The sequence below is a fragment of the Trichechus manatus genome, unplaced genomic scaffold (assembly GCF_000243295.1).
Source record: "Trichechus manatus latirostris isolate Lorelei unplaced genomic scaffold, TriManLat1.0 scaffold00005, whole genome shotgun sequence".
NCBI lineage: Eukaryota > Metazoa > Chordata > Mammalia > Sirenia > Trichechidae > Trichechus > Trichechus manatus.
In genome coordinates this window covers 6,192,441-6,217,388 of record NW_004443941.1, presented here as the reverse complement: position 1 = coordinate 6,217,388, position 24,948 = coordinate 6,192,441, and the positions used below count along the sequence as shown (strand labels likewise).

The 24,948-nt window shown below is 44.3% G+C and overlaps 1 protein-coding gene across 2 annotated transcripts in view; it reads right to left on the bottom strand.

Moving 5' to 3' along the window:
* EFEMP1 (EGF containing fibulin extracellular matrix protein 1) overlaps positions 1-23,833 on the bottom strand; it is a 71,149-nt gene extending 47,316 nt beyond the window's left edge. Inside the window, exons 1-5 of one of the 2 annotated variants that reach the window (XM_004369447.1) lie at positions 23,795-23,833; positions 23,432-23,759; positions 22,148-22,235; positions 18,080-18,128; positions 17,501-17,917 (exon numbers count right to left, since the gene is read on the bottom strand). In XM_004369447.1, the coding sequence (XP_004369504.1) occupies positions 17,501-17,917; positions 18,080-18,128; positions 22,148-22,228 (547 nt within the window). In that variant the 5' untranslated portion in view covers positions 22,229-22,235; positions 23,432-23,759; positions 23,795-23,833. Of the gene's footprint in view, positions 1-17,500; positions 17,918-18,079; positions 18,129-22,147; positions 22,236-23,431; positions 23,760-23,794 lie in introns of those variants that run through there. The other variant, XM_023734645.1, reaches the window with a different exon arrangement.
* Between the last annotated feature and the right edge of the window lie 1,115 nt (positions 23,834-24,948).

The window sequence follows — 24,948 nt, the reverse complement described above, 5'->3', positions numbered from 1 at the left end:
TAATTATTTAGCAGTGGTTTGGGAGCAGGCGGATACCATTTTAGAAGTCCCAGGTCAGTGAAGAAGAAAAGTTGTGTAGACTTACTCTAAAGGAGGTGCTAGACAGTTCTTTGCCTATGCCAGCCACACCCGTCAGGCTGTGTATCTGAGCGAATCATCCAGACTTCTGCACTGCTTGGGGGGTGGGGGTGTGCGTTTTGCTTTTAGCTCATATTTTGCTTTTTGAAAACCATTTAAAATTCTACATTTAACTGTAATGGTTTGGCTGAAGTCAGTTCAGGGGGAGCTTTAATTACAGACTGGGTAGGCAGCTTCTGAAATGGCTCCCAGTGATCCCAGCCCCTTGGCATTCATGCCCTCGAGCGTGGGCTAGATCTAGTAACTTGCTTCTAGTGAACAGACAATGGCAAAAGGGATGGGTTGTCACTTCTATAATTAGGTCACAAAAGACTGTGACTTCTGTCGTATTAGCACGCTCTCTCTAGCTAGTACCCTCTCTTGCTCCCTCGCTTGCTTACTCTAATGAAGCAAGCTTCCATGTTGTGTGATGCTCTGTGGAGAGACCTACGTGGCAAAGGATTGGAGGAAGAAGAGCTCATGAGGAGCCGAGGCAGGAGGTGCCAGCAACCAACTCCAGTGTGCTAGGAAGCAGATCCTTCCCAGTTGACCTTGAAATGACTGCAGCTTTGCGAGAGCCAAAGTCAGAGGACCCAGCTAAGTTATACCCAGATTCAGTTCCCGACTCACAGGAACTGCGAGATAATGTGTTTTTGTTTTAAGCCAGTAAGTTTTGGGCTCACTTGTTATGCAGAGACAATAAGTAGTACATGGCCTTCCTTATGGTTTCTCTGTGATGAATAATAATGCGTAAGCTCAGACAAGACCCATTGCTTTTGGTTGTAAACCTGGTTTGGGTCTAAGGCTGAAAAAAAATCCAGTAATGAGAAATGAACAAACCCGTCGACTTTAAGTGATTTATTCTTTGCCGAAAGGTACTGATATTCTCAATGGAGGCAGAACATCTTAATTCAAAACAAAGAAAATAATACAGGGCCTGCTATATTTAGTGATGGCACCTTTGCATTTTAAGGGAGTCTGTAGTACTCATGCAAAAATATATTTACTGTGCACAAAAATAAAAAGTACTCCTTTTGGAGCTAGGATTGAAATGGAGTCCTGGGATGTGGCATAAACCACCGTAAGTACCCCCGTCAGTGCCTGGGGAAAAGACTGAACAATCTACTTTTAAAGCTTGAGTGATTTGGTCCAGACTTCCAGCAAACAACCAGTAGTAGGTGTGAACTATTTTGTCAATAAAACCCCCAGTCATTAGAGCTGTCTGGCTTTTTGTTTCTGAGTCATTAATGCTATTAAGACCACAGAATGCACCTGGATTCTTCCCAGGGCAGATTTTAACTTGCTTTGGTATGTTTTCCTGATAAAAATGCCATCCCGAAGTCAAAGAGGAACTCCTATCAGTAAAACAGTTTAGGTGCCTGGCATGTATCCATCAGCAGCTATATAGTTACCATACCTCCAAGGCTTGTCACCTAGGCAGAGTGCTCTCTTTCCTTCTCTCTCTTTCTTTTTAAATTATTTCGAATAAGAGGTGGAAGGAACTACTGTTCATTTTAACAGCTGAGAACACTGAAGCTCAGAGAGATGAACTGACTTAATAATGTTAGAGTCACTTAGGGGAGGACCCAGATGGGAACCTATGCCTCTTGCTGAGTCTGGTGGGGTTTCCACTGCTCTTGGCTGCCAAAGACTACTTCGCGGAATCCTCCTAAGCATTCAAACATACACACATTCTACTAAAGACAAAAGTATTCTCAATTAGTAAGCAAGGGAAATGTCTGTGTACCATAACCGTAGCTGTTACAATGTAATTTATATTGCAGAAACTGAGTATCTAATCAAAGGAAGAAGAAAATACCATTTTGAAAAATCACATTACATAAATTTGATTCTATCCAAATTATACCACATTTTACTACTGCAGAAAATTGAGAATGAAGAATCGTTAGACATACCAGCTTCTCAGTGGGAAGCACAAATCGTCAGCTACTGGAAACCAGGCTCTTTATACATGTACTTTAAACCTTGCTACTTGAAGTGTGGACCATGGACCAGAAGCATCAACAAAATCTGCAAGCTTGTTAGAAATGTGTTTATCGGGCGTTAATCTCAGACCTACTGAAATAGAATCTTCATTTTAATAAGATACCCAGGTAATTCATATGTTCATTAAAATTTGAGAAGCACTGGTCTATAGCACATAGCGTATAGGAAGTTCTCAAAAACATTTTAAACAATTGAATTCCAACTTTAAAGACTTCCTTAGCCAATTTTATAAAAACAGCAAAACTGATCTATTTAGATTTCATCTTTCCTTTGTCAGTCTTTTGAGGAAAATATGCATTTGTATATACTCGGGTGTGTGTTGTTGTCGTTGGTTGCCATCCAGTTGATTCCCACATGTGAAGAGTAGAACTGCTCCATAGGGTTTTCAAGGCTGTGACTTTTCAGAAGCAGATCACCAGGCCTTACTTCCGAGGCACCTCTGGGTGGATTTGAACTGCTAACATTTTGGTTAGTAGTCCAGCGCTTACTTTGCGCCACCCAAGGTCTCTCTCTTTCTCTCTCCATGTATGTACTTAATATACTACTATTGAGGGGTCTTGGTGGCACAGTGGTTAAGAGCACGGCTGCTAACCAAAAGGTCAGCAGTTCGAATCCACCAGCTGCTCCTGGGAAACCCTATGGAGCAGTTCTATTCTGTCCTGTAGGATCACTATGAGTCAGACGGAATCGACTCAACAGCAGCGGGTTACACTATTACGTGGGATACTTCAGTAGCACCTGTTTTCCATCAATAAAGGGCTGTGGTTTCTCATTGTCCTCTACTGTCTATCTTGCTCCTTTTATTTCCCTTCTAGTTCTATTCCACGGCTCTCCTCTCTCCTCTCGTCCCCTCATTCAGTTACTGCTGTCTCTCAGGGCAAAAGGCTCCTGGCAGAGACAGTATGGCTCAGCTGTCTGCTCTCTTTTGCTTTCTCTCCACAAACGTATGAATACAGGACTTCTCTGACCCCAGAATGTGTTCCCTGTAAATTTGCTTTTTCCACAGATGACTGATCCTCATACCTGAGGGTACGTGATGGTGGGAGGGTGTGTTGGGGGTGGAAGGGCATGTCAGGGGTAGAAGGGCGTGGAATGGCGTGGAAGGGTGTGGAAGGGCGTGTCGGGGGTAGAAGGGCGTGGAAGGGTATGGAAGGGGGTGGAAGGGCGTGTCCGGGTGGAAGGGCGTGGAAGGGCGTGTCAGAGTGGAAGGGCATGTCGGGTGTGGAGGGGCGTGTCTGAGCGGAAGGGCGTGTTGGGGGTGGAAGGGCATGTCGGTGGAAGGGCGTGTCAGGGTGGAAGGGTGTGGAAGGGCGTGTTGGAGTGGAAGGGTGTGTCAGGTGTGGAGGGGCGTCAGGTGTGGAGGGGCGTGTCTGAGTGGTAGGGCGTGTTGGGGGTGGAAGGGCGTGTCAGGCATGGAAGGGCATGGAAGGGCGTGTCAGGGTGGAATGGCGTGTCAGGGTGGAAGGGCGTGTTGGGGTGGAAGGGGGTGTCAGGCGTGGAAGGGCATGGAAGGGCGTGTCAGGGTGGAATGGCGTGTCAGGGTGGAAGGGCCTGTCGGGGTGGAAGGGCGTGTCGGGGGTGGGAGGGTTAGCGTTGTTGCTACTTGAGTCACTCAGCAGAGAAGCCAGAAAGTCCCATGACAGGCGTCCCCACTGCAGCCTCATAATACGGGGGGTGTATTTTTAAATGGATGGATGGCCAAGCAGCACTCCAGTCTTTCATTTTCAGTGATTGCGGTTACCCTCTGTGTCCTAACTGTGACAGAGAATAAAAGAAATTATTTCTCGCTTCTAAGGGACAGTGGTGTGTTCTTTCTGCTGAGTGATAGCTTTGACATAACAGCCATGTGGCATCTATAGAATAATTTAAGTTTAGGCTCTCCAAATCAACTGCAAACATTTGGTTGGAATTTGAATCAGCATGGACTCTTCTTTTCTTATTTGAGATTTGTACTGAGGAATAGGCAAGCCCACGTCCTGCAGTTAGTTTAACCCACTTATCAGGATCTTTACTGGATTTTTTAAGTCCTTGAAACAATTCAAAATGCTATTCATATTTAATCAAACAACTCATGCAATGTTCCTTACTGAGATATTATTTTCTTGTCATTATAAACTGTTCCCTTAATTGAGACCAGAAACTATGTATTTTTTTAAATACACAGTTAAAACCATTTTGTAATACTCATAATATGGTAATGTGTAATTCTGCCTATTCTTGACTTTGATATTATGACCATATTTCCCAATAATTCTTTAAAACTCTTTATTATAAAGAACCAGATGATGCCTTGCTACCATTACTGACTGTTTTAATCAAAGATTCTATAGAAGAATCCTGATCAAAAGGGAGAAAATGCAGAACAGAATTTAAAATTCCCATGGAAATCAGACTTTCTGGAACCATGGGGGCTGGATGAACCCCTGAAATTATTGCCCTGAGATAATCTTTAAACCTTAAACCAAATAATAGGTTAGCTTAATTAAACCAAAAAATATGTTAGCTTAATTAGTAGAGAGTGTCTTCTTCAGCATTGTACTCTCTAAAGAACTATCTATACGGATCAAAACCAAAAAAAAAAACCCAAACCCATTGCTATCGAGTAGATTCTGACTCATAGTGACCCTATAGGACAGAGTAGAACTGCCCCACAGAGTTTCCAGGGAGTGCCTGGTGGATTTGAACTGCCGACTTTGGGTTAGCAGCCGTAGCTCTTAACCACTACACCACCAGGGTTTCTATATAGGATCAAGTTGACAACAACTCAAAAGGTTAGACAGGAAGCAAAGAAGGCAGTGATGTTAATGGTGGAGGAACAATTCAGAAAACTCAGCTAACCTGTTGCCATCGAGTTAATTCAAGCTCATAGCGACCCTATAGGACAGAGTAGAACTCCCCCCGATAGGGCTTCCAAAGCAGTCAATCTTTACGGAATTAGATGGCCATATCAGGTTGAGAAGGTTTGCACAACTCGAATATAATCAACGTCACTGAATTGTACATGTAGAAACTGTTGAACTGGTGTATGTTTAGCTGTGTGTATTTTCAACAACAACAAAATAAAATAAAAAATAAACCGACTCCTTATTAGAACCCTAATACTGTTTGTGGCCAGGTTCTTAGAATTGGCAACTAAATAGCCTGAGCTCTTTTTTGAATAGAATGATATTCTGAGAGTCTATTTGGGGTACTAACCATCCGTGATAGCTTGGTTTATAGGAAAGTGTTGCCTTGGCATGCTTCCACAGTCCACTTTTCTGCTCAAATTGAAAAATCAATGAGAAGAGTTTTCAGTTTACTTAGAAGTGAACTCTAATTTACAATGGCTTTGCTATTTTTTTTTTTCCTTTACATCAGCTATTCACCAAAGAATCTTTCCTGGTCTTTCAGAGCTATCATTAGGTGCTTAAACTGCACCACAATTAAATTTCCTTCTCTCATGTAGCGTTCTGTTATCATTAGCCTTTTTCAGTCACTGAAGAATGGAGGTCTTACTAGTGAAGTGCAGAAAAAGCCCTGCATCTTTCCTGGGGTTCTGAAATGCCTTCCACCAGCTTGTATGGGGGGACTGTTTTTCCTCTGGCTACCTGCCTGGATTAGGATTCTTCTGCTATGACAGATCATGAACTGTTTCTACAGAAAGGGCCCCCAGCTTTTACCGGAAAGCTGAATTCATCGTGAATGACTGGAATTTTCTGCCTTGCTTGTTGAGTGGAGTTTTGTTCCAGGCTGCCTCCTGATTATATAACTTACCAAAGGCTGAAGAATGAAAGAGCTTGGGGATTCAATGTCAGTCCCACATAAGTTAATATTTTCTAACCCGCTCTATGAAGTTTATCAAAAAAACGTATTTTGCTGAAAATTCAGTTGCTTAGTATAGAATACGTTGGTGGGCCAGGATAGAATCCAGACACATCCCTAAGAAAAATTAGTAAAGACATGGCCATGGAGCTGCAGAACTGTAAGATAATGAAGTCTCGGTGGTTACATCTTAATGGTCTTGCTTCTATTTTGTTGATCCTTTCTGTACTCAGTCTAACAAAATTCTTTGCTGAGCCAATAGTGCAGTAGCTGTCCAAGGTGCCCTGTTCTCTTTTGTTAGGTAAACACATGAATTTAGAAGGCAGTTTACAATGTGTATTACAGGGAATAATGGGATGGACTATGCTCTGAGTCTTTGTAGAAGTGCCATCAGCTTTGATCAGTTTAATTTGGTATGTTACTTTCTCACCTAAAATAATGGTGTGAGTACATGTGTGTGCGTGTGTGTGTGTGTGTGCGTGCACATGTGTGAGTGCAAATAGCTGGAATAAACTAAATCTAGACAAGAAAGTGGGCATTTAGCTAGCACAGGGGGGTTTCTAAGGTATCTTTCAACCTCTCCTGAGACGTTCTTTTATTTTTTGGATGAGGGGTCTTTTGTTGTCACAAACTGCTTAGAAAAAGATACGGCTAAGGAGGGAAAACCATCTTACACAATAGTATCTATTTAGGTCTTAAATTATAAAAACCAGTGATTAGAGGAAAGTTCATTGGTGGACTTTGCAAAGCTGAATGGTGCCAGATTCCTAAATAGCTCAGATTTTTAGGAGAATAATTAAAGGGAGCGAATTCTCTAACAAGCCTTGTCAAATTAAAAAAAAAAAATTCTAAGGATTCAAGAGCAGACTAACAGAATTTATACTGCTGTATGCAATTTTGATGTATTAGAAAACACTGGAATATTAAGTTTTTAGCTGCTAGGAGCAGCGTTAATGGCATACGCATTTTGTGAGTGTAGGTATTTGCTACAAAATATTTCCCCAGTGAAATCTAATTGCCACTGAATAAAAATGATTTCCTAATCCAGGTTGTGAGAAACCCGGTCTTCAGGGTGAACGCTGACTAGGAACCCCTTGATTTGTTTCTCACTTTGAATGACGTTCCGTGGCTTCACTCAAGGAGGTGGGATTAGATTCCTTCTAGCCTCACGTGCAGCCACCACCCATCGGTCAGCAGAGGCTTGCATGGTACTGTGACGCTGAACAGGTTTCAGTGGAGCTTCCAGACTAAGACAGCCTAGGAAGAGAGGTCTGGCAATGTACTTCCAAAAATCAGCCAGTGAATACCCTATGGATCACAATGGTCCAGTCTGCAGCCAATCATGGGGATGGTGCAGGATGGGGCAGCATTTCATTCCATTGCGCATGGGGTCACTATGAGTTGGGGGGCCAATGCCATGTCAGCTAACGACAATGAGCAGACACAGCTGTTTGTATACAAAACTCATTTCACCCAGTCCCTGGAGCTTTTTGATGTTTAACTATATGCAAAAGGCAGTGAAGACTCTTGTCTTGATTCTCACTTCAGCAGGGCGCACATACACCTAGAGCTACGGCTGCAAACCAGCAAAGGTCAGCAGTTCAAATCCACCAGCTGCTCCTCGGAAACCCTATGGAGCAGTTCTACTCTGTCCTATAGGGTTGCTATGAGTCGGAATCGACTTGACGGCAACAAGTTTTGGGGTTTTTTTTTTGGTCCTAGTTCTATTCCATACTTTACCCTGGTATCACCTGCAGGTCAAGTACAAGCTAGTCACTTTGCTCTTCAGCCCCCCTCCCCACCCCCTGCCCAGTTAGATTCTTTCTTCCTGGGCCCCCTGGATCCTCACTTCTCTAGCAGCTCACCTCTTCTTTCCTTGGGACCAGATCAGAACTGCTCTTCTTTAAGTCACCCAAATCTAAGTAACCTTCCTGGATTCTGCCCTTTAGCATTTGAACAAAATAGTTTTTAAAAGCATAATTTCTGGCCAGAAATCCAGGGAAATGTCCAAGGAGGATCACTTTGATCCCTTTGTCCTTTCTTACTCTCATTTCACAGAGCTTCATCACAAGCCTTGGGTTTCTTCACAGAATCAAAGAGTTCTCATCAGTCTTTGCCAGTCTGATGATATTCTCACTTCAACTCTCATTAATATCTCCCCAGCCCAACTGTATTTTCACTATTCATCACTGGATTTCTGAGGAAGGATATGTTTGACACAGAGATGCGTTCGTTGGTTACACGATGCTTCAGAAAATAAAAAGAATTCTAATGTTTCCAGTTACTAGTCTTGCTCTGGGAATAATGGCAACTTGTTTATTCACTAAGGTTTATTAAAAACAGTGATCTAGGATATAAAGAATATCCTGCTATTTATGGATGCTTTTTTCAAGTAGCTTAAGCTTAAAATGGAGCCCTGGTGGCAGAGTGGTTAAGGATCGGCTGCTAACCAAAAGGTTGACAGTTCAAATCCACCAACCACTCCTTGGAAACCCTATGGGGCAGTTCTTCTCTGTCCTATAGGGTCGCTATGAGTTGGAATTGACTCGAAGGCAGCAGGTTATGCTTAAGCTGGGAGCAAGGCATCTAAGATATCCACGATATTCCAATGAGATGGAATAGTCTCTTTCAGTAACTACTCATGGACCACACTGAAATTTGGTAACATTTATAGTTGGAAAAGGTACCTTATACACACAAATATCCCTGTGGTGCCCCATAGGTCATTTTAAAGGATAGCTTTGGAACTCAGAGGAAACTTTCAGTGTGAGTTCTTTGATGATTAAAAACAAACAAACAAAAACCCATTTACCGAGTGCCTACTCAAAAAATAAGTGCGACTGAACACGGTTCAGGTGGACATTTAGACAGAACTGGATGAGCACATCTGTATTCTGTTGGGGAGGTTACTGAGGATGCAGCCAGTGATAGCTGTCATGCAAGGTGTCAGCATCACTGTACTTACTGTTTTTTTTCCCCATCCTAACCTCATTAGCGTTCCTGTAAGCAGGACACTGCTTCCGGGGGACTGTCATGGGAAACCACTCTTGGATGGAAGCAACGTGGATGTAATTTTGCTTCTCACTTGTCCTGCTTGGCTCCAGGATGGCTACCTCTTCTGATGTTTGGCTCTTAATCTGCTTCATCAGACCTCCGACCTCTCCTCATCAGTCCCTTCCTAAATACCGCATTTTGTCCAAGGAGGAAACAGACTTTTGTCCTGGACCACATTTCTGGGGACATGTTTTCCTTTTCGCCCAGTTATGTGTCACCCATTCGTTTGCTTCTACTTTTGGCAGTTCGTCACGCACTTCTCGTGATGCGCTTGGTGTTACTTTATTGAACTGCTATTTGTTTCTTTTATTGTTAACTCATGGGTCAATGATGCCAATTTCCCTAAGGACTGTGATCACACCTTCCTTATCCTTTGATTCTGTCAAAATGCCTTACAACAGAAAGTCTTTGGGAACTAAAAAAAAAAAAAAGCCAAACCCGTTGCTGTCGAGTCGACTCTGACTCATAGCAACCCTATAGGACAAAGTAGAACTGCCCCCATAGGGTTTCCAAGGAGCGCCTGGTGGATTCAAACTGCTGACCTTTTGGTTAGCAGCCGAGCTCTTAACCACTGCACCCCCAGGATTTCCATCGTAGATGTATATTTATTTGAAAGGTAGCTCAAGTTTTAGAATTTGATTTTGCCCAAACATCAAGGCTTTTAGTCCATTTAGTACCCATTTAGATGGCATTGAGTCTCTGTCTCTCTGTCCTTTTAATCTGTGGTCGTATGAAATTGACAGCAATAAGCTATCTATTCTGCTGCCAATAACTTGGCACATAGCTTCCCTTTCATTTCTTCACTTCATCTTTATTAAATGTTTACAGATCATTTAGGTGTAAGCTACAAGCCCTGCAATTGCGGCTAAATGCTTACAATGACAGCTGTTTTCTCCTGCCAATGTCTGAATGCAGTTTTCTTGATCAGCTTTATTTTTGAGTGTGCAATTTGCAGCTACCTCCTGGAAAAAGCAGCATGCTAATAAATTTCAGATGTGGCATGAATTACTTATTTGTACATTTGTGCAAAATAAAACACATTTGGGACAAATTTTGTTTACTCCTTGGGTTCAAAGAATGAAACTGTGCCAGTAATTCAACAAGTGCAAAGGCAAGCCTTAGAAATAGGGGCCACTTGTTGATTTCATAAAATATAGCTCAAGACTTGCCGCTGGAGAAAGAAATAATGAGCCAGTGCTAGTTCACATTCCTGAAGTCACCCAGGCCTGCAACTCTGTGCTAATCTGCTTCTTTTTGCTTCTTTGGGGAGAGGGAAATTCATTCCACAGATTAAGCGTTAACTAGTTTTAACAAGAATTTCCTAGCCTTTGATCGGAGGCAAATCTTTGATCAACTTTAAACTGAACAGAAGACACTGATGTGAATACTCTTCAAATATCTGATGACTCAGAGTCTAAATGGAATGAGATGGTCAGCTGTGCATCTGATATTGGAAGGGTCCCCTATCTCTCTGATAACTGAAAGGTGCTTTTGGGCCAACGTCAGAGTCAACACCCTCCCTTTCCTGGCCCTACATGAACCTCCAAAGAGCATCTCTTCATCACACAAGTTTGTGCCATGGAGTTTAAATGGGATGTCTCTGTAAGGCACGGGTATCACTTAGCACATCGCCTACTGACAGCGTGTGTACGGTTATGTCGTTTCACATATGCAGGGCTCAGAGAGAGATACAGGGCTCCTTCTCGTGAAGTGCTCTGTCTCCTCGGGTCACCTGGGTCACGTGCTTGGTTCAGGGATACGGTTCTAACAGGGCCCATGATCAGCCATACTTGGGGATCAGAGTACTGGTGATAATTGTAAGAAAGGCGAGAGAAGTTAAATAGAAATATGATTCCACTCTAGAAGCAGGATGCACAGGGACATGTGAAGATTTCTGACCTTGCCCACAGACATTGCTAGCTGGATGCAGCTTCCTAAAGCTGAGTTAGGACATTTTTCTCAAACTTGAGCAGGCATGAAAATCACCTGATGGGACTGTGAAAACACAGATTGCTGGGCCCGGTCTCCAAAAACCAAACCTGTTTCTGACTCATACTGACTCTGTAGGACAGAGTACAACTGCCCCATAGGGTTTTCAAGGAGCAGCTGGTGGATTCAAACACCAACCTTTTGGTTAGCAGCCAAGTTCTTAACTACTGTACCACCAGGGCTCCGGGCCCCACCTCCAGAGTTGCTGACTTAGTAGGTCTGGGATGGAGCCCAGGAATTTGCATTTCAAACATGTTCCCAGGTGATGCTGCTGCTGCTGGTCCAGGAATGCACCTTGAAAACCATTGATTATACAGCATATTATGGAGCCCTGGCGGCGCAGTGGTCAAGAGCTTGGCTGCTAACCAAAGGGCTGGCAGTTCGAATCCACCAGCCGTTCCTTGGAAACCCTATAGGGCGGTTCTGTTCTGTACTGTGGGGTCGCAATGAGTTGGAATTGACTCGATGGCAACGGGTATAGCATATTTTGCTATGGAAGTAAGAGTTTTCATACTGACCTCTTTCATTCGTCCCACCTTCAACAGCTGTAATTCAATTTTTATGAGGAATTTTAAGGATCCTTTTTGACTGTTCATGACTCAGATACATACTGTCCACCACTGTATATTAAAAATGAGTATTTTGAAAAGCAAACTAGGAAATAATACTAAATTCTTTTCAGGAGGGAATCAGTCACCTCTATTACATTCCATCAGCTTACTTAAAACGTAATTATGCTTTCCCTACAAACTCAACGCCTATCCATTTATATAGCGTTACAGAATTTTTACTCAAAGGCCATTAACTAAAAACAAACAACAGCTGTAAGCACGGTAAATGCCCGTTTTGCTTCCTGCTTGAAGTATTTTTTTTTTTCTGTTCATATCATAAGTTACTCAGTGATAGTCTTCCTTTTACAAAATATCTATTTTCTGAGATCAAAGCTCTCTGCTGGGCTGTATAATCATATGTAAAAAAATTCAGCATTTCCTCACAAAACTAACTGTAGCAGCCAGAGACCCTGATGACATTAGTGGGATCGACAAAGGGACAGTGTCTGAGCTGTTGGTGATGACAAGGCCAAGTCTGCTGAGCCACTTGCTTACACTGTAATTTATAAATCCTCTTTTGGCTATGAGATCATCTACATTTCAAATGAGAGAGGTCAAAGAAAGACGTCCCTAGCATCTAAGAAGCTGTACATGTTAGTTCAAGTCTCCCCTTTTTCAGGTAGATGTATGGATAACTTCTTTACTTTTCAAAACAGTATTTTAGTTTTCTTATGTAAATAAGCAATGTATAAAGACACGTGCAGAAGCTGATAGACAGTCCCAGGAGCATAGAGCTTTTTTACCCTGGGTATAATTCGCTTGTTCCTTTAGGTTGTGTAAGAAGCTTTTCCCCAGCTTTTTAATTACTCCTGTGTCACAGGTAATAATGATAAAAAAAGAATCATTGAAAAACAGTCAACGATTGAAAACAAATACAAATTTTTAGCAGGCTGGAATGTTAATTTGGCCGTGTGGTGAAACTCTTCTGCGCAGAAATGTGAAAAGATGAGCTGACTATGGTATGGCGTGTGTTTGAGTATGCAGATGCTAATGTCCATGTGTCCTACATATGCAAAGATTAGAACAGCAGGGAAAGGGACCACCCTGTTGACAAACTAGCAAAGGGCGTCCTGACAACTGCAAAGAAAGGCCCCGTCCAGCCACTTAAAAATCAAGGAAGTTTGGTTTTTACAAGTTCAAAACAAATTTTAAGAAGTCTCACTGGACACACAGTGCTTTCACCTGAAGCACCGAATGGCTGACGCGTTGGGACTTTCTTGTTCTTGGCTGCCAGGTGTGGGGATTTGGGCACGGGGGTATGCTGGGGTGACCGGCCCTCACCTTTGCCTAAGACTGAGGCGTCTCCCGTGATGCGGGAGGGATTTTCAGTTTTAAAACCAGGACAGTGCTGGGTAGCGGGTCGGATCAAACCCTGGGGCGTTTTCAGTTACACCTTGTATAATGCAAAGCAGGTACCACACTCCTGACGGACTCCATAATTGGCTTCATTAGGCACTTGTATCGAGTTAATTTCTTGATGATGCAGTTTCTTTGGCAAGTAAGTAATGATGCCTACAAATCCTAACCAAGTTTTGTAATGGTTTAACTACCAGCTATACAAAATATCCTATGGTTAATTTTTTTAAAGTTCAGTTAAGTGAACAAATTCCTTCAAATTAGGCAATCGATGCTCTGTTACTTAAACCCCAGAAACCAAACCCGTTGCCATCGAGTTGATGCCGACTCATAGTGACCCTACAGGACAGAGTAGAACTGTCCCATAGACTTTCCAAGGACCAGCTGGTGGATTCAAACTGCTGACCTTTTGGTTGGCAGCCGAGCCCTTAACCACTGCACCACTTGCCAGCTCCCAAATGATTTTTTTTCCCTACAAGAATGGGACTCTCAGAAAGTTACAGATCATTAAAGATAATAATAATAAACCTTTCTCAGCTTGAACTAACAATTTCTAACTCCATCTCCTTGAAAGAGGATTACACAGAGAATATGCAATAAAGATGTAGAAAACAATGGTGAATTATCAGTGAGTTATAATATATTCCCCATTCATCCAACTTCCTCTTGGTAACAAAACGTATCAACAGAGGTAGATGATATCTTACGGAGAAACAATTAATTTCTAAGGAACAACTGATTTCTAAAACTTTATACATGACTCTGGGTTTGTAATATTGAAATGATCTTCTGGTACTTTCTACCTGTCATTTGCAACTCTCAATGTGGCTGGCTTCTACAGCACCACCCTCAGTTGGCAAACGTTACCTGAAAAAAATCTCTTCATTGCTCCTTGATCTTTGGATGTTATGTTGCATTTTAAAACCCCTTGTTTTTGCACAAAACTAAAAAACTCTGGAAAAAATACCCAGAAAGGAGTAAACGTATCTTGTTTCATTAAACACGGACAGCTGGTTAAAAGATATATTTATAAAAGAGCGTACACTTAAAAATATCTAATGGCATTATTTAAATTATTAGGCACCACCTATGACCTCTTACAGGGCACTCTAAGGCACCAGATATTTTAAGACTGAAATACAGTTCAGATTTCAGCAATTACATACACACACACAAATGTCCTTAGTTTTAGGTTATGTGATGATAAACTGTACCTGTTGAAAAATAAATGTGGAAAAAAGAAAGAATTTTTATACAAATATGACTCATCTGTAGGCATTCATTTATTCCAACCCAGCCAACCTGGTAAATGTGTTTGGATTACTGGGCATAAGCGTGCAGCATTTAAAAGGGAGTGGAGATCTTTATGAAAACAGAAGGCTCCTCAAACTCCACAATGATGTCAGTAATATAGGTCCTTGGAGCTCATTGTTGTTTTAAGTGGAGGTCGCCACACTTTCACGTTGGTTATAAAACCTTATTTTGTGCTGCTGGCCTGGAGTGAGAATGTCATACATCTGCAGGCAATTAGAAGAAGCTGGACCGCCTGTTTGATTAGCTGAATAATAAATGGGCACAAGTGTGACTCGATTTATGTTCGTCGGATTCCCTAGACAGATTATCCTGTTGTTATCACATGAAATAACCCCCTTTTATCAACAATTAAGTAAATCCACATTTATGGGCACTTTGCAAAATTGTGAGGTGGGAAGAAATCCAACTTAAGCCGAAGTCATCCAAAAAATTTTAACCCTACTTTCAGTAGCACAGGCCCCAATCCCAAATTTTAGAAATGGGATGGATTATAAAGAAGCATTTGGGTTGGAAATAACCTGTGTGCATGCATACAACAAGTACATATTTAGCATCTTCTGTAAGCAAGACATTTAATAGTCTTAGCTTATAAGTTACAAAAAAAAAATTCCAAAGAAGTAAGAATTGTAAATGTTTTAATATGTGGAAAATAACTTATTTGCAAGGTACTGGAAAGCCTTTCTAGAAAAATTTAATTAGGATTTGATTTTCACTATTCATAGTATAGTTTCTACTGTAATCAATGCATGTTAACCAAAAAAAAAAAAAAAAAACCACAAAACAAAACCCGTTGCTATCAAGTTGATTCCGACTCACACCCTATAGAGTTTCTAAAGAAGTGGCTGGTGGATTTGAACTGCCGACCTTTTGGTTAGCAGGCTTAGTTCGCCATGTCTCTTAACCACTGTGCCACCAGGACTCCCAGTGCATGTTAGAAGTCCTGAATTTGTTTTATTCTAGACCTTCGTTCAGTTCTAGGTATCGTTCTTGAGTTCAACCACAAGTATCAATGACGGTCTATAAACTACTTTGGAATGTGACCCATTCATTTATCTATTTTTTCCCCAACCACTATTAAAATATCCAACATTTAAAGTTCTAAAACTAATTCTGTATATAACAATACTTGAGAAACATTTCAGCAGAATTTTCAGTTTTAGGAAAAATATTACTAAACCTTTCAATTAGTTACATATTATATATTTAAATAGCAGAATTATAAGTTGTTATATCTTAAATAAATGCAGGGTATTTTTTTATCAATATTTATCTCTTTGTATTTATAACCTTATCAGTTTATCTCCTCGACATAATCCTTAAATGAAGTATCAGAATATCAAGCAGATGCTGAACTATTCATCATCAATATTGGAATTCTGACTCATGACAGTTAATACAGAACAGATGCTAATATGATGCGCCTTCTGAAAAGGGACACCGTCACAGCACGGCTTGGCTCCTCATGTGGGGGTACTTAACATTCGAACACAAAACATAAAATAATAAAAATCAGAGCACGGTAGATTTCCTGACTTCATTTTATAAGCCATCCAGAATCCAGGATCTCTTACACAAAAGGTGAAATGAAACGCTGGTGAATGAGGGGCAACGTCCCGGGGACAAGGAGATGCAGCTTTTGTTAACGCAGTCGCTAGGTAATCCCAGCTGAACCCTCAGTGTGGAGGGAGGAAGATAACCTTCTTCCTCACGAATGGTTGTTTCAGATGCTGTCGAGTCAATTTCTACTTACAGCGACCCCATGTGACAGAGTAGAACTGCCCCATGGGGTTTTCTTGGCTGTAATCTTTATGGAAGCAGACTGCACATCTTTCTTCTGCAGAGCGGCTGGTGGATTTAAACAGCCAAACTTTTGGTTGGCAGTTGAGCTCTTTAAACGCTGCACCACTAGGACTCCCAGGCCCTTTCCATCAGCCATTGTGTGCCATCGAGTCGATTCTGACTCATAGTGACCCTATAGAGCAGAGTAGAGCTGACCCATAGGGTTTCCAAGGAGCGGCTGGTGGATTTGAACTGCTGACCTTTTGGTTAGCAGCTGTAACTCCTAACCACTGCACCACCAGGGTAGTGAGATGGAGCCCTTAATATGGGGTCTACCCAATGAGTCCCTGGAAGTTAACAGAGGAGGCTGGGGCTCCTGGGGCCCCATCTGATAACACAATCTCTGCACCAGGCTGCTCTGCAAGGGTTTGCTAAGAAGAAAAATGAAAACCAAATCCTTTAACAGCCCAGTTAGCCAATATCCTACATGTCTTCAAAGCCCAAGATTCTTATCACTTTGCTAGCATGAGTTTACAGCTGTTGCTAGAATACACAGCGATGTGTACTCTCTGTGAAAATAAACAGAGAAGCCCAGGCCGACAGTGCCATGGGGCAGTGATACAGGGGGAATATGGCCAAGTGAGAGCTTTAAAAGAGAGAGCCGTGTGAGCAGGGGAGATCCCCTCAAAAGGTAGCCAGAGGCAGGGACCCCACATCTTTATTCCTGCATGAGGAAAATAAGTCAGTGGCCAGTTCAGTGAAAAGCAAGCTAGAGAGACCAAAGGGAGTAATTTACCAAGTAGCTTGACTGCAGGGTTTCTCACTCCGGATGGATAACCTGACAGCTGCTTCTGACAGCTGTCCCCTGGCGCCCCGCCTGCGCAGGTGTGCAAGCTGGTCCTGCACTTCCCACCTGTGTAACCCCTGCTTCCCCATTTGGCTGCACCCTGGAACCACGTGGGGAGATTTATAAAAAAAACACTGATGCCTGGAACCCATCCTCAGACATTGTTATTTAACTGCACTGGGGTGTGGCTTAGACATTCAGAAGTTTAAAGGTTCCCCCCAAAACCAAACCCGTTGCCATCGAGTTGATTCCGACCCATAGCGACCCTATAGGACAGAGTAGAACTGTCCCACAGGGTTTCCAAGGAGCGCCTGGTGGATTCGAACTGCCGACCTTTTGGTTAGCAGCCGAACTCTTAACCACCGCACCACCAGGGTTTCCCAGGTGCCTCTCAATATGTGCAGCCATGGGTGAGAACCCTGGACTAACTGTCCGAGCCAGGGTCCTCATTTGCCAAATGATGCCCATACCAACAGCAACTACCTTTTGGGTCGTTGGCAATGATTAAGGACGACAGTGCAGACAGAGCACTTAGCACAGTGCCGGGCACGTGGGAAGACCTTGGTAAACGTGAGCCCGAAGTGCGCGCGGACGCAAACGTTCCTGTTAGCGTAAGCCTGCTTACCTTGGCACACGTTGTGCTCGCTCTGCTCGTAGCCCGTTGCACACTGGATGCGGTGAGTGGGGTTGGAGGGAATGCGCTGAGGGTCAGCTGGGTTCCTCCGGATGACAAAGTTATTTCGGCCACTCTGCATTTCAGGGCCAGCAACGGCAGCAGCACTGGCAACAAAGCCACCCCTGGGCACCACTCCGCTGGCGGCCATGCCCGTGGCGGTGACCCCTCTGCCAGGGCCCCCAGCGGTGGCGGCTGCATTTGCAGCTGCGCCTACAGCTTCGGAGGTGGCTGGTGTTTCTTGCTGGGGCTGTTCATTATTGACAATAATCTGGGCTGTTTTAGGAAGACAGAGGTATCCTCCGTAGTGGTTGACACATTTCATTCCACCTTTGCAAGCGTCTGGCACGATGTCGCATTCATCAATATCTGGGGTCAGTGACAAGATAAGTCAGGCATCTTCTTAGAAGGAAAACTGAGCATGCAAATATACGCTCATGCCTTTTAGGTACAGTGCAAGCGGGACAGGAAAAGTGGCAGGTGAGATGGAGCCTGAAAGTGATGCTCAAAAGGAAGACCGAAGTGGCTCACCTTTGCACTGCTGTCTAACAGGGTCCCACTCGTACCCGTCGGTGCATTGCTGCGAAGAAAACAGCAAAGATGGGGCCAGCAGACAGTTAACTGGGGACTCCTTTATCTAACAAGTCAGTTTTAAAAGCTGCATTCTTAGGGCACCAGACCTTCAGCTTGAGCCCTAGATAGGTGATGAGGTTGGCGGTTTAACACTGTCTGGCTGTATCGAACGCCATGTCTGTGCCCTGGACAGTCTCAAGGGTCCCTTCTCAGTCAGAGCTGCCTCACCTCTCCTGATGGTTGTGTTTGGTGCGGTTGCCCATCACCACTTTCCTGGAATTCCTTTCTCTGTCTTGCTGCTAATCTTCTCTGACCTCTCACTGCTCTTTTTTGGTTTCATTTGCCCTTTCTTCCACACGGTAAATTTTACCCCCGCAAAACTACACTAAGTTCTTTTCTGCAGCCCTTGGCTCTTCCCGCTCTCTCTAAATCCTCTTTGGGCATTCAAGCACAGGGCCTTCCTTACTTTTCCGGGCCAGCCGAGTCCCACGCTTCTCTCTCACACCCTGGCCTGCCTCCTAGCTTGTTTTTACAGATCTCGTCTGGTTCGCCCACTGAATGAACCATCTATGGAGTATCTTCTCATGCCAGGCACCGCCCTAGCTCTGGGGATACCCAGATGATGAAGACCTTGTCCCTGTCCTCAGGCACGGACCAGGAGAGGAGACAGACAGGTAGACAAGTCGAAGCAAGAAGCCGCAGTGTCAGGACACAAGTGTGTGTATGGATGGAGTGGTGGACTCTGTCTAGGCCTGGGGTGGGCCCGTCATGGTGGAGGGGAAGGAGATGACAAGTGGATTGGGTCTACAGGATGAGTAGGGTTTTTCCAGGTAGATGTGGGAATGGTGGGAGGAGGGCCCACAGTGAGTGAAGGCATACGATTATTAAAGAGCGGAATCTGCAGGTGGTTCTGTGGGGGGTGGCGGATGAGGTTAGAGAAGTGGGCAGGGCCAAGCCAGGAAGTCTTTCTTTGGAACAAGGAAGAACTGGATTCTACCCTGAAGAACAGTGCTTCCCAAGCTTTATTATGCCTAAGAATTAACCAGGGTGCTTGTTAAAATGTAGATTCCTGGGCCCACCCAAAGGATCCGATTCTGTAGGTGGGTAGGGGCCTGGTAATCTGAATTCCTAAAAAAAAATCGTCTGTGGGCCACCTTTTGAGCAACGTCACTGTAGTTGATAAGAGGCCACTGAAGAATTTTTAAGCTCAGGAAAAAAACTTGATCAGATGTGCATTTGAGAAAGTTACTGTAAAGAAGATGCTTTGGAAGGACTGGGCAAAAGTGGAGTAAACACGTAAACAAATAAACTTAAATTCTTTAGTAGAGACATGAGTAGCTTATGCACTCCACAGATGCTTGGCCTGTACAGAGCTAGCTAGGTGGAGGCAGTGAGATCAGTTTACATGTTTTACTTCACATGGTGAAAACTGAACTCACTTTGTCTCCCAAACTAGTTCTTTCTTGTTGCCCCAGCACTACCCTAGGCTAGACCATCTTTCTCGGGATTTAGGATTACAATTAGCACTGATTTGTCCAGTTATTTTCCTTCAAGTTCTGCTGACTTTGGGTTCACTCGCACATCTACCACATTGGTGTAGGAAAGACCTCTTTGCTGTCTCCACATCTCTGCATCCTGTACACAGTCCCTGTGACAATCTTTCTTCCTCTCGTTTGTGTCCCTTTTCCATCTAAGAACTCACAGTGGCCTGCAGACTTATCTCACACCATCACCAACTCTAGGTTCTCCCCAATACCTAGCTCAGTCACCCTGGCCTTACCACCTCCTGGACTATGTCTTGGTTGTTTCCACCTCCAGCCTTTGATGATGCTACTCCCTCTGACTCAAGTGCCTCCTAGGTCAATCCAAGGTCATAACTGCCTTTATGAAACCAGCACAGAGTTCCATCTCCTCCGGCATGCCAGCACTGACACTGATCACCTCCTTGCTTTTCTATTTCTTTAGCAACTTGTATAATCTGTAAAATAATATTATTTGTATTTGCTTGGGAACTCTGTAGTTTTCAACAGTGTCTTTCCAGGGTAAATTCCCTGAGGTCGAGAGCAGAATTTTCTCAGTAAACAAATAAGCGTGAATTCTTTTGATAGTGCTGAGAGTTGCTTATGCACACCACAGATACTTGGAGAGTAAATAGCTGGATGGACCCTGTCTTTAATGAGGATGGGGAATATGGGGCTTTCTTGTGGATATGAGCCATCCTTCTGAAAAGTAGCTTTCAAAACAGGAAAAATGGCAGCTCCCTTGAATAATTTGTATGGTAAATCGAGAAGACTTGCAGTTAGTTTTTGGTATTTAGTTCCAAGTACATTCAATGTGGATCGACTGTCAAACAAGCCTGGACTGAATTTAGTTGTTTAGTTAGGCTGCTTGTAAGCTGGGTAGCCTTAAGCAAGTTAGACAACCTCTCTGATCTTCAGTTCTACTAATAGCAGAAGGAAAATGATGCCACTTACCTCACACTGTGCTGTGGGGGTAAAAGGAGGTCATGTCTCCACAATGGGGTACTCAAAGACAGTTACCTCTTGTCGTTTGCCCATGAATTATTAGGCATACACAATTCAAAAAAGAATACATCTAATCTTAGCACAAAAAGGGTATCATGTCTGTGAAATCCATTACAGTAATAGTGAACCTGTTTATGGTCTTAAAATTATAGTGTTTAATCCCCAGGGAACTTTCTCTGCTAAAGAGGAATAAGATCTAGCTGATTAGTGAAGGGAAAGAGGAATGAGATAAGCATTGTAAAAGCAGTAAAACCTTAGAATACATGACTATAAAAGTGGTTAGCTCATTCAATTTTAGCTCCCTGAAGAAGGTAGTTCAGTTCAGCCTGAACAACAAAACATTTCCAGTTGAAGATAAACAACACATGCATTTATTTCTCTGCCTTTATTTGTCTTCAGCAGAGGAAGCAACCACGTTTAACATTAAGTGAACAAAAATATTTATATTAAACTCTGTTTAATTCATAGCTCATCTGAACAACATGTAGGGGCGTTTGCCAGATGAGCACGAACATCCCAGAGATAACATGATATCAAAAAGTGAGATAATGTTTATTATCAGTAATTGACATTAGCTCACTTTTAAGAGTTTTATTTTTAAAAAAATTCACATTCTTTTGAGTAGGATTACTTAATTTTAAATTGGGAGCAAGTAGAAAAATGTGTTTTTCATATTGCAATGCAGGACAAATGTCATTCGCCTCACAGCACTGATTAAAAACTAGAAAACACAAAACAGAGGTGCAGACAGACTCACCAGCAGTGGGGTAAGTCCAGCCCTCCTCTGTTCTCCCCACAGCCATTCCTGGCAGTGGGCGGAGTCAGGTGATATGGCCAAAACGTTATCAGACATTGGCTTTGCCCATGCAATTGATTGATTAATCAAATGCTACTTGGAAATGTCACCTGTGCAGCTGAGAAAAATGCAAAACCAAACTCCATACGCTGCAGTTCAAAACCACTTCAGCAGATGCTGCGTCCTGGTAACACACAGTTTGTTTGAAGGGCATTTATAGAGTTCTCAGCTGCACTGTAAATGAACACACAGCCTTTATAAACTCAGTAAAGCCACTTCCATGAGAACGTAGCCACAGGAACACAGGAGGCAGTGGGCTTTTATGATTTTACTTGAGTCTTTTTCTCCAAGTTTGGATTTCATCCGCATGCATGCAGGAACCCAGGCTTTACGATTTCTCACATCCATGAGTTTATTGACTGTGTGGGAACATGGAGCTTACTTTGGCTTTAGTTTTAAAAGGGTTCTTTTTTTTTGCACAAATTATCGCATTTTGGTCCCTATCTCAATTGGTGATTTAAATGAACTTTTGAAAGGACCACGGACAATTTGCAATGAATTCCAAACAAGAACCATGCTCCAGCGTTGTTTAATTTATCACCCTCTGCAGAGTACAGCCACAGACACTGGCAGGGGTGGATGAAGGCTCTCCTGTGTCACAGAATCCCGCCGAACGGACTTATCTCAAATTCCATCACCCCTTACCGTGTACGTGATGGTTTCTTCGGTCTCCTGTGACTTGGCCAGCGCCAGAGTCAGCATAGTCAGGAAAAGTGTTCTCAACATCGTGAATCTCCAAGAAAACACAGGGCAAAGCGATGCTTAGTATCTGCTGCGGGGGAGATAACAAAGCTTTAGCTGCGAAGTAACAAGCAAGGGAGGGAGAGCGGGAGAGGCTGCGGCCCCGTGTACCCGCATCCCCTCCCCCTCCTCAACCTTCCAAAGCAGGCAGGAGACTGTAAAACGCTGCAGAATTGCATTTCATTTTACTCCATCCGGTTGCGCTCTGCAACCTACACAGCAGGCTCCAGAAAGGGGTAGAAGGCAAAGACTAGAAGGTAATCAATTTCAAAGGAGACGGTGCCCCCACCGCCGTTTTTGCAAGAGTGGATGTGGGGCAGCAAATCTCGTACTTCCTTAAAAGTGAAGGCGCTCCCTGAGTCCTCACTCGAGCTAAAGTTCTTTGCACAGCTCAGCAGAAATACCTGCGAACCAGCGTGCATTACCTTGCCCTCAAACTTTTGTTAAAACACCCAAACAAAACTTGAAGAGCAATCTCCTCCCGGTTTGAGTGGAATACCAGCCCCCTTGGAGCGCCTTCCCACAGCCGCCAGCACAAACTCTCAGAGCGGCATTTCCCCGCTGTTCTCCGAGGCAGCTTTGTTTAAAAATCCCAAGTTGTTCGGAGAAGTAGCTCAAAGTGCCTGATTCTCTTGTGCCTTATCAGCCCCTCGGTCCCCGCCAAGCTACCCTCTAGCATAGGGGCTGCCTGGAGTTGGAACCGGGAGACCGCACCGCAGTCCAGGGTACCAGTCTCGGGGCGGCCGGCCAGGCTTCCGCAGGGAAGTGAGGTCCCTTTTCTCAAATGTAAATTAACAGGCAGCAGTCCCCGGGAGTTGCTCCGCGCTCCAGCTTCTAACGAGCTCCTGCGGAATCCAGGTGCGTCTTAAACCTGAAATCACATTGGTCCCCTGAAACTTTCAAAACCACGTTTGTGGTCAAAGCTGTGCCAGCTGGTTATCGGCGCGCACACACACGCCCATCCCAATAGATGTCACACCGGTAGATGCACAGGCTGACAGACTGCATTCCGAGATTGCGCACCTTTACCTCCCTCTCTGCCAGAGACCCTGCACAGCCCCGGGCAGGTCCACGTTCTCGGGTACCCGCGCTCCAGAACCCCTCCGGGTTACCCCACCTTACCCCCCGATGCGCAGATCCGCGGACACCGGGCGCGCTCTGTGCGTCCCCTGCGCAGGGGGCTCCTACCTGCGCGGCCGCGCTGCGCTCAGAGCCGGGGCGGCGGGAGTGCGCAGGGGAGAGCGGCCCCGTGGGTCTGAACTGGTGAGGTTTGGCAGCGGCTGCCGCGGCAGGAGGGGGAGGAGAAAGGGAAGGAAGGGGGAGGGCGAAGGGGGGCGGAGGAGGGAACCGAGGGAGGCGCGAGGCCTGAGCCAAGCGCAGCAAGCTCGGCAGGAGAGCGCGCGGCGCGGCTGGGTCCGCAACCCCTCCTCCAGAGGCAAAGGGCCCGCTTCGCCGCCCCGGGCCTGCCCCCTCCTGCCAGCCCTTTCGCCCCCCAGTTCTCAGACTTGCCGGGAGCCTCGCAGGGCTTTGCCTTCTCGGGCGCCGGGAAACACAAGCTGAAAATGACACGTTTGGCATGTGATGTCCTGGGTTTGGAATCAACTAGAAGGTGCCCCAGCCTCTGGGGCGCTTACTTGTGCCCCGCAGAGGGGGAAACCTCTCTTTCCGAGAGCTTCTGAAGGTCCTGAGAAATTGCTATACGTTTGTATTTTTTCCCAGTGAGTCCCGGGAGAGTAAATTAACCCCATTCATAGAACCGGTCCTTTTGCCTTTTCTTTCGGACGCTTCTTGAGGGGAGGGAAGTCTCCTTCCTCGAATGGGGAAAAATGAGAATTCATTCATTCATTCATTGAACACATATTTGTGAGCCTACTGTGTGCTAGGTATTGTGAATGGGTCAAGGAGAACACACAGTTAACAAAATTGTGAGGCCGGTGTTTATTTTGGTCTCTCAAGCCGCCTTTTTAAAGCCCCTTTTTCTCATCTGGTGCTTCGCTCCACTGGTTCACTTGCTAAGGTCCCTAATACTAAGCATTCAAAGTTGAGCGTTTCACTTTCACCTTTCTTGCTAATGGTGGAATTTCAGGAATCTGGAGAGAAAAGAAATCATACTCAGTCAAATCATACCACACAGACGGGCGGTCTCTCTGAAGGCTCCAACTCTGAAGTTAGATTAATAGCTTGCATTGGAGGCAGCCATATCTTCTAAGAAGCCAACAGCCAAATGCAGTTTCATGAATGAGACAGCCTGTAGAATGAAGAAGCTGAGGGCTCCCTCTGCCTAGAGGAAGAGGGCAGAAGGGAGAGGACAGCCTCCCTTCCCTTCCCAGATGGCCTGACCCGCCCTGTGGAGACTGCAGGAGAGGGAGGGTGGTCAGCTGGACGCCTTTCTCACCTCTGGGGACATCGCCATGTTGGTAGCAAGCCACAGAATACTGGACGGGATCAGAGGTGCTCCACGACCCTGAACCTCACTTGAATATATGGGTTTTGCTATTTTCTACCAAAATTCTAGTAAGCTTTTTTAAGTCATAAATGACATCCAAACTTTAAAAAAAAACTTTAATTTTTTACAGTAAAAAGATCTGTTCAAACGTTTTCCTTTCTTCTTTTTAACTCCTTCCGCCTGTCCTCAGCCTTTTCCTCAGAAATAGTGGGGTGAAAATTCCCACATTTCTATCTCCAGCCTGGAATTCTTCCTGTAT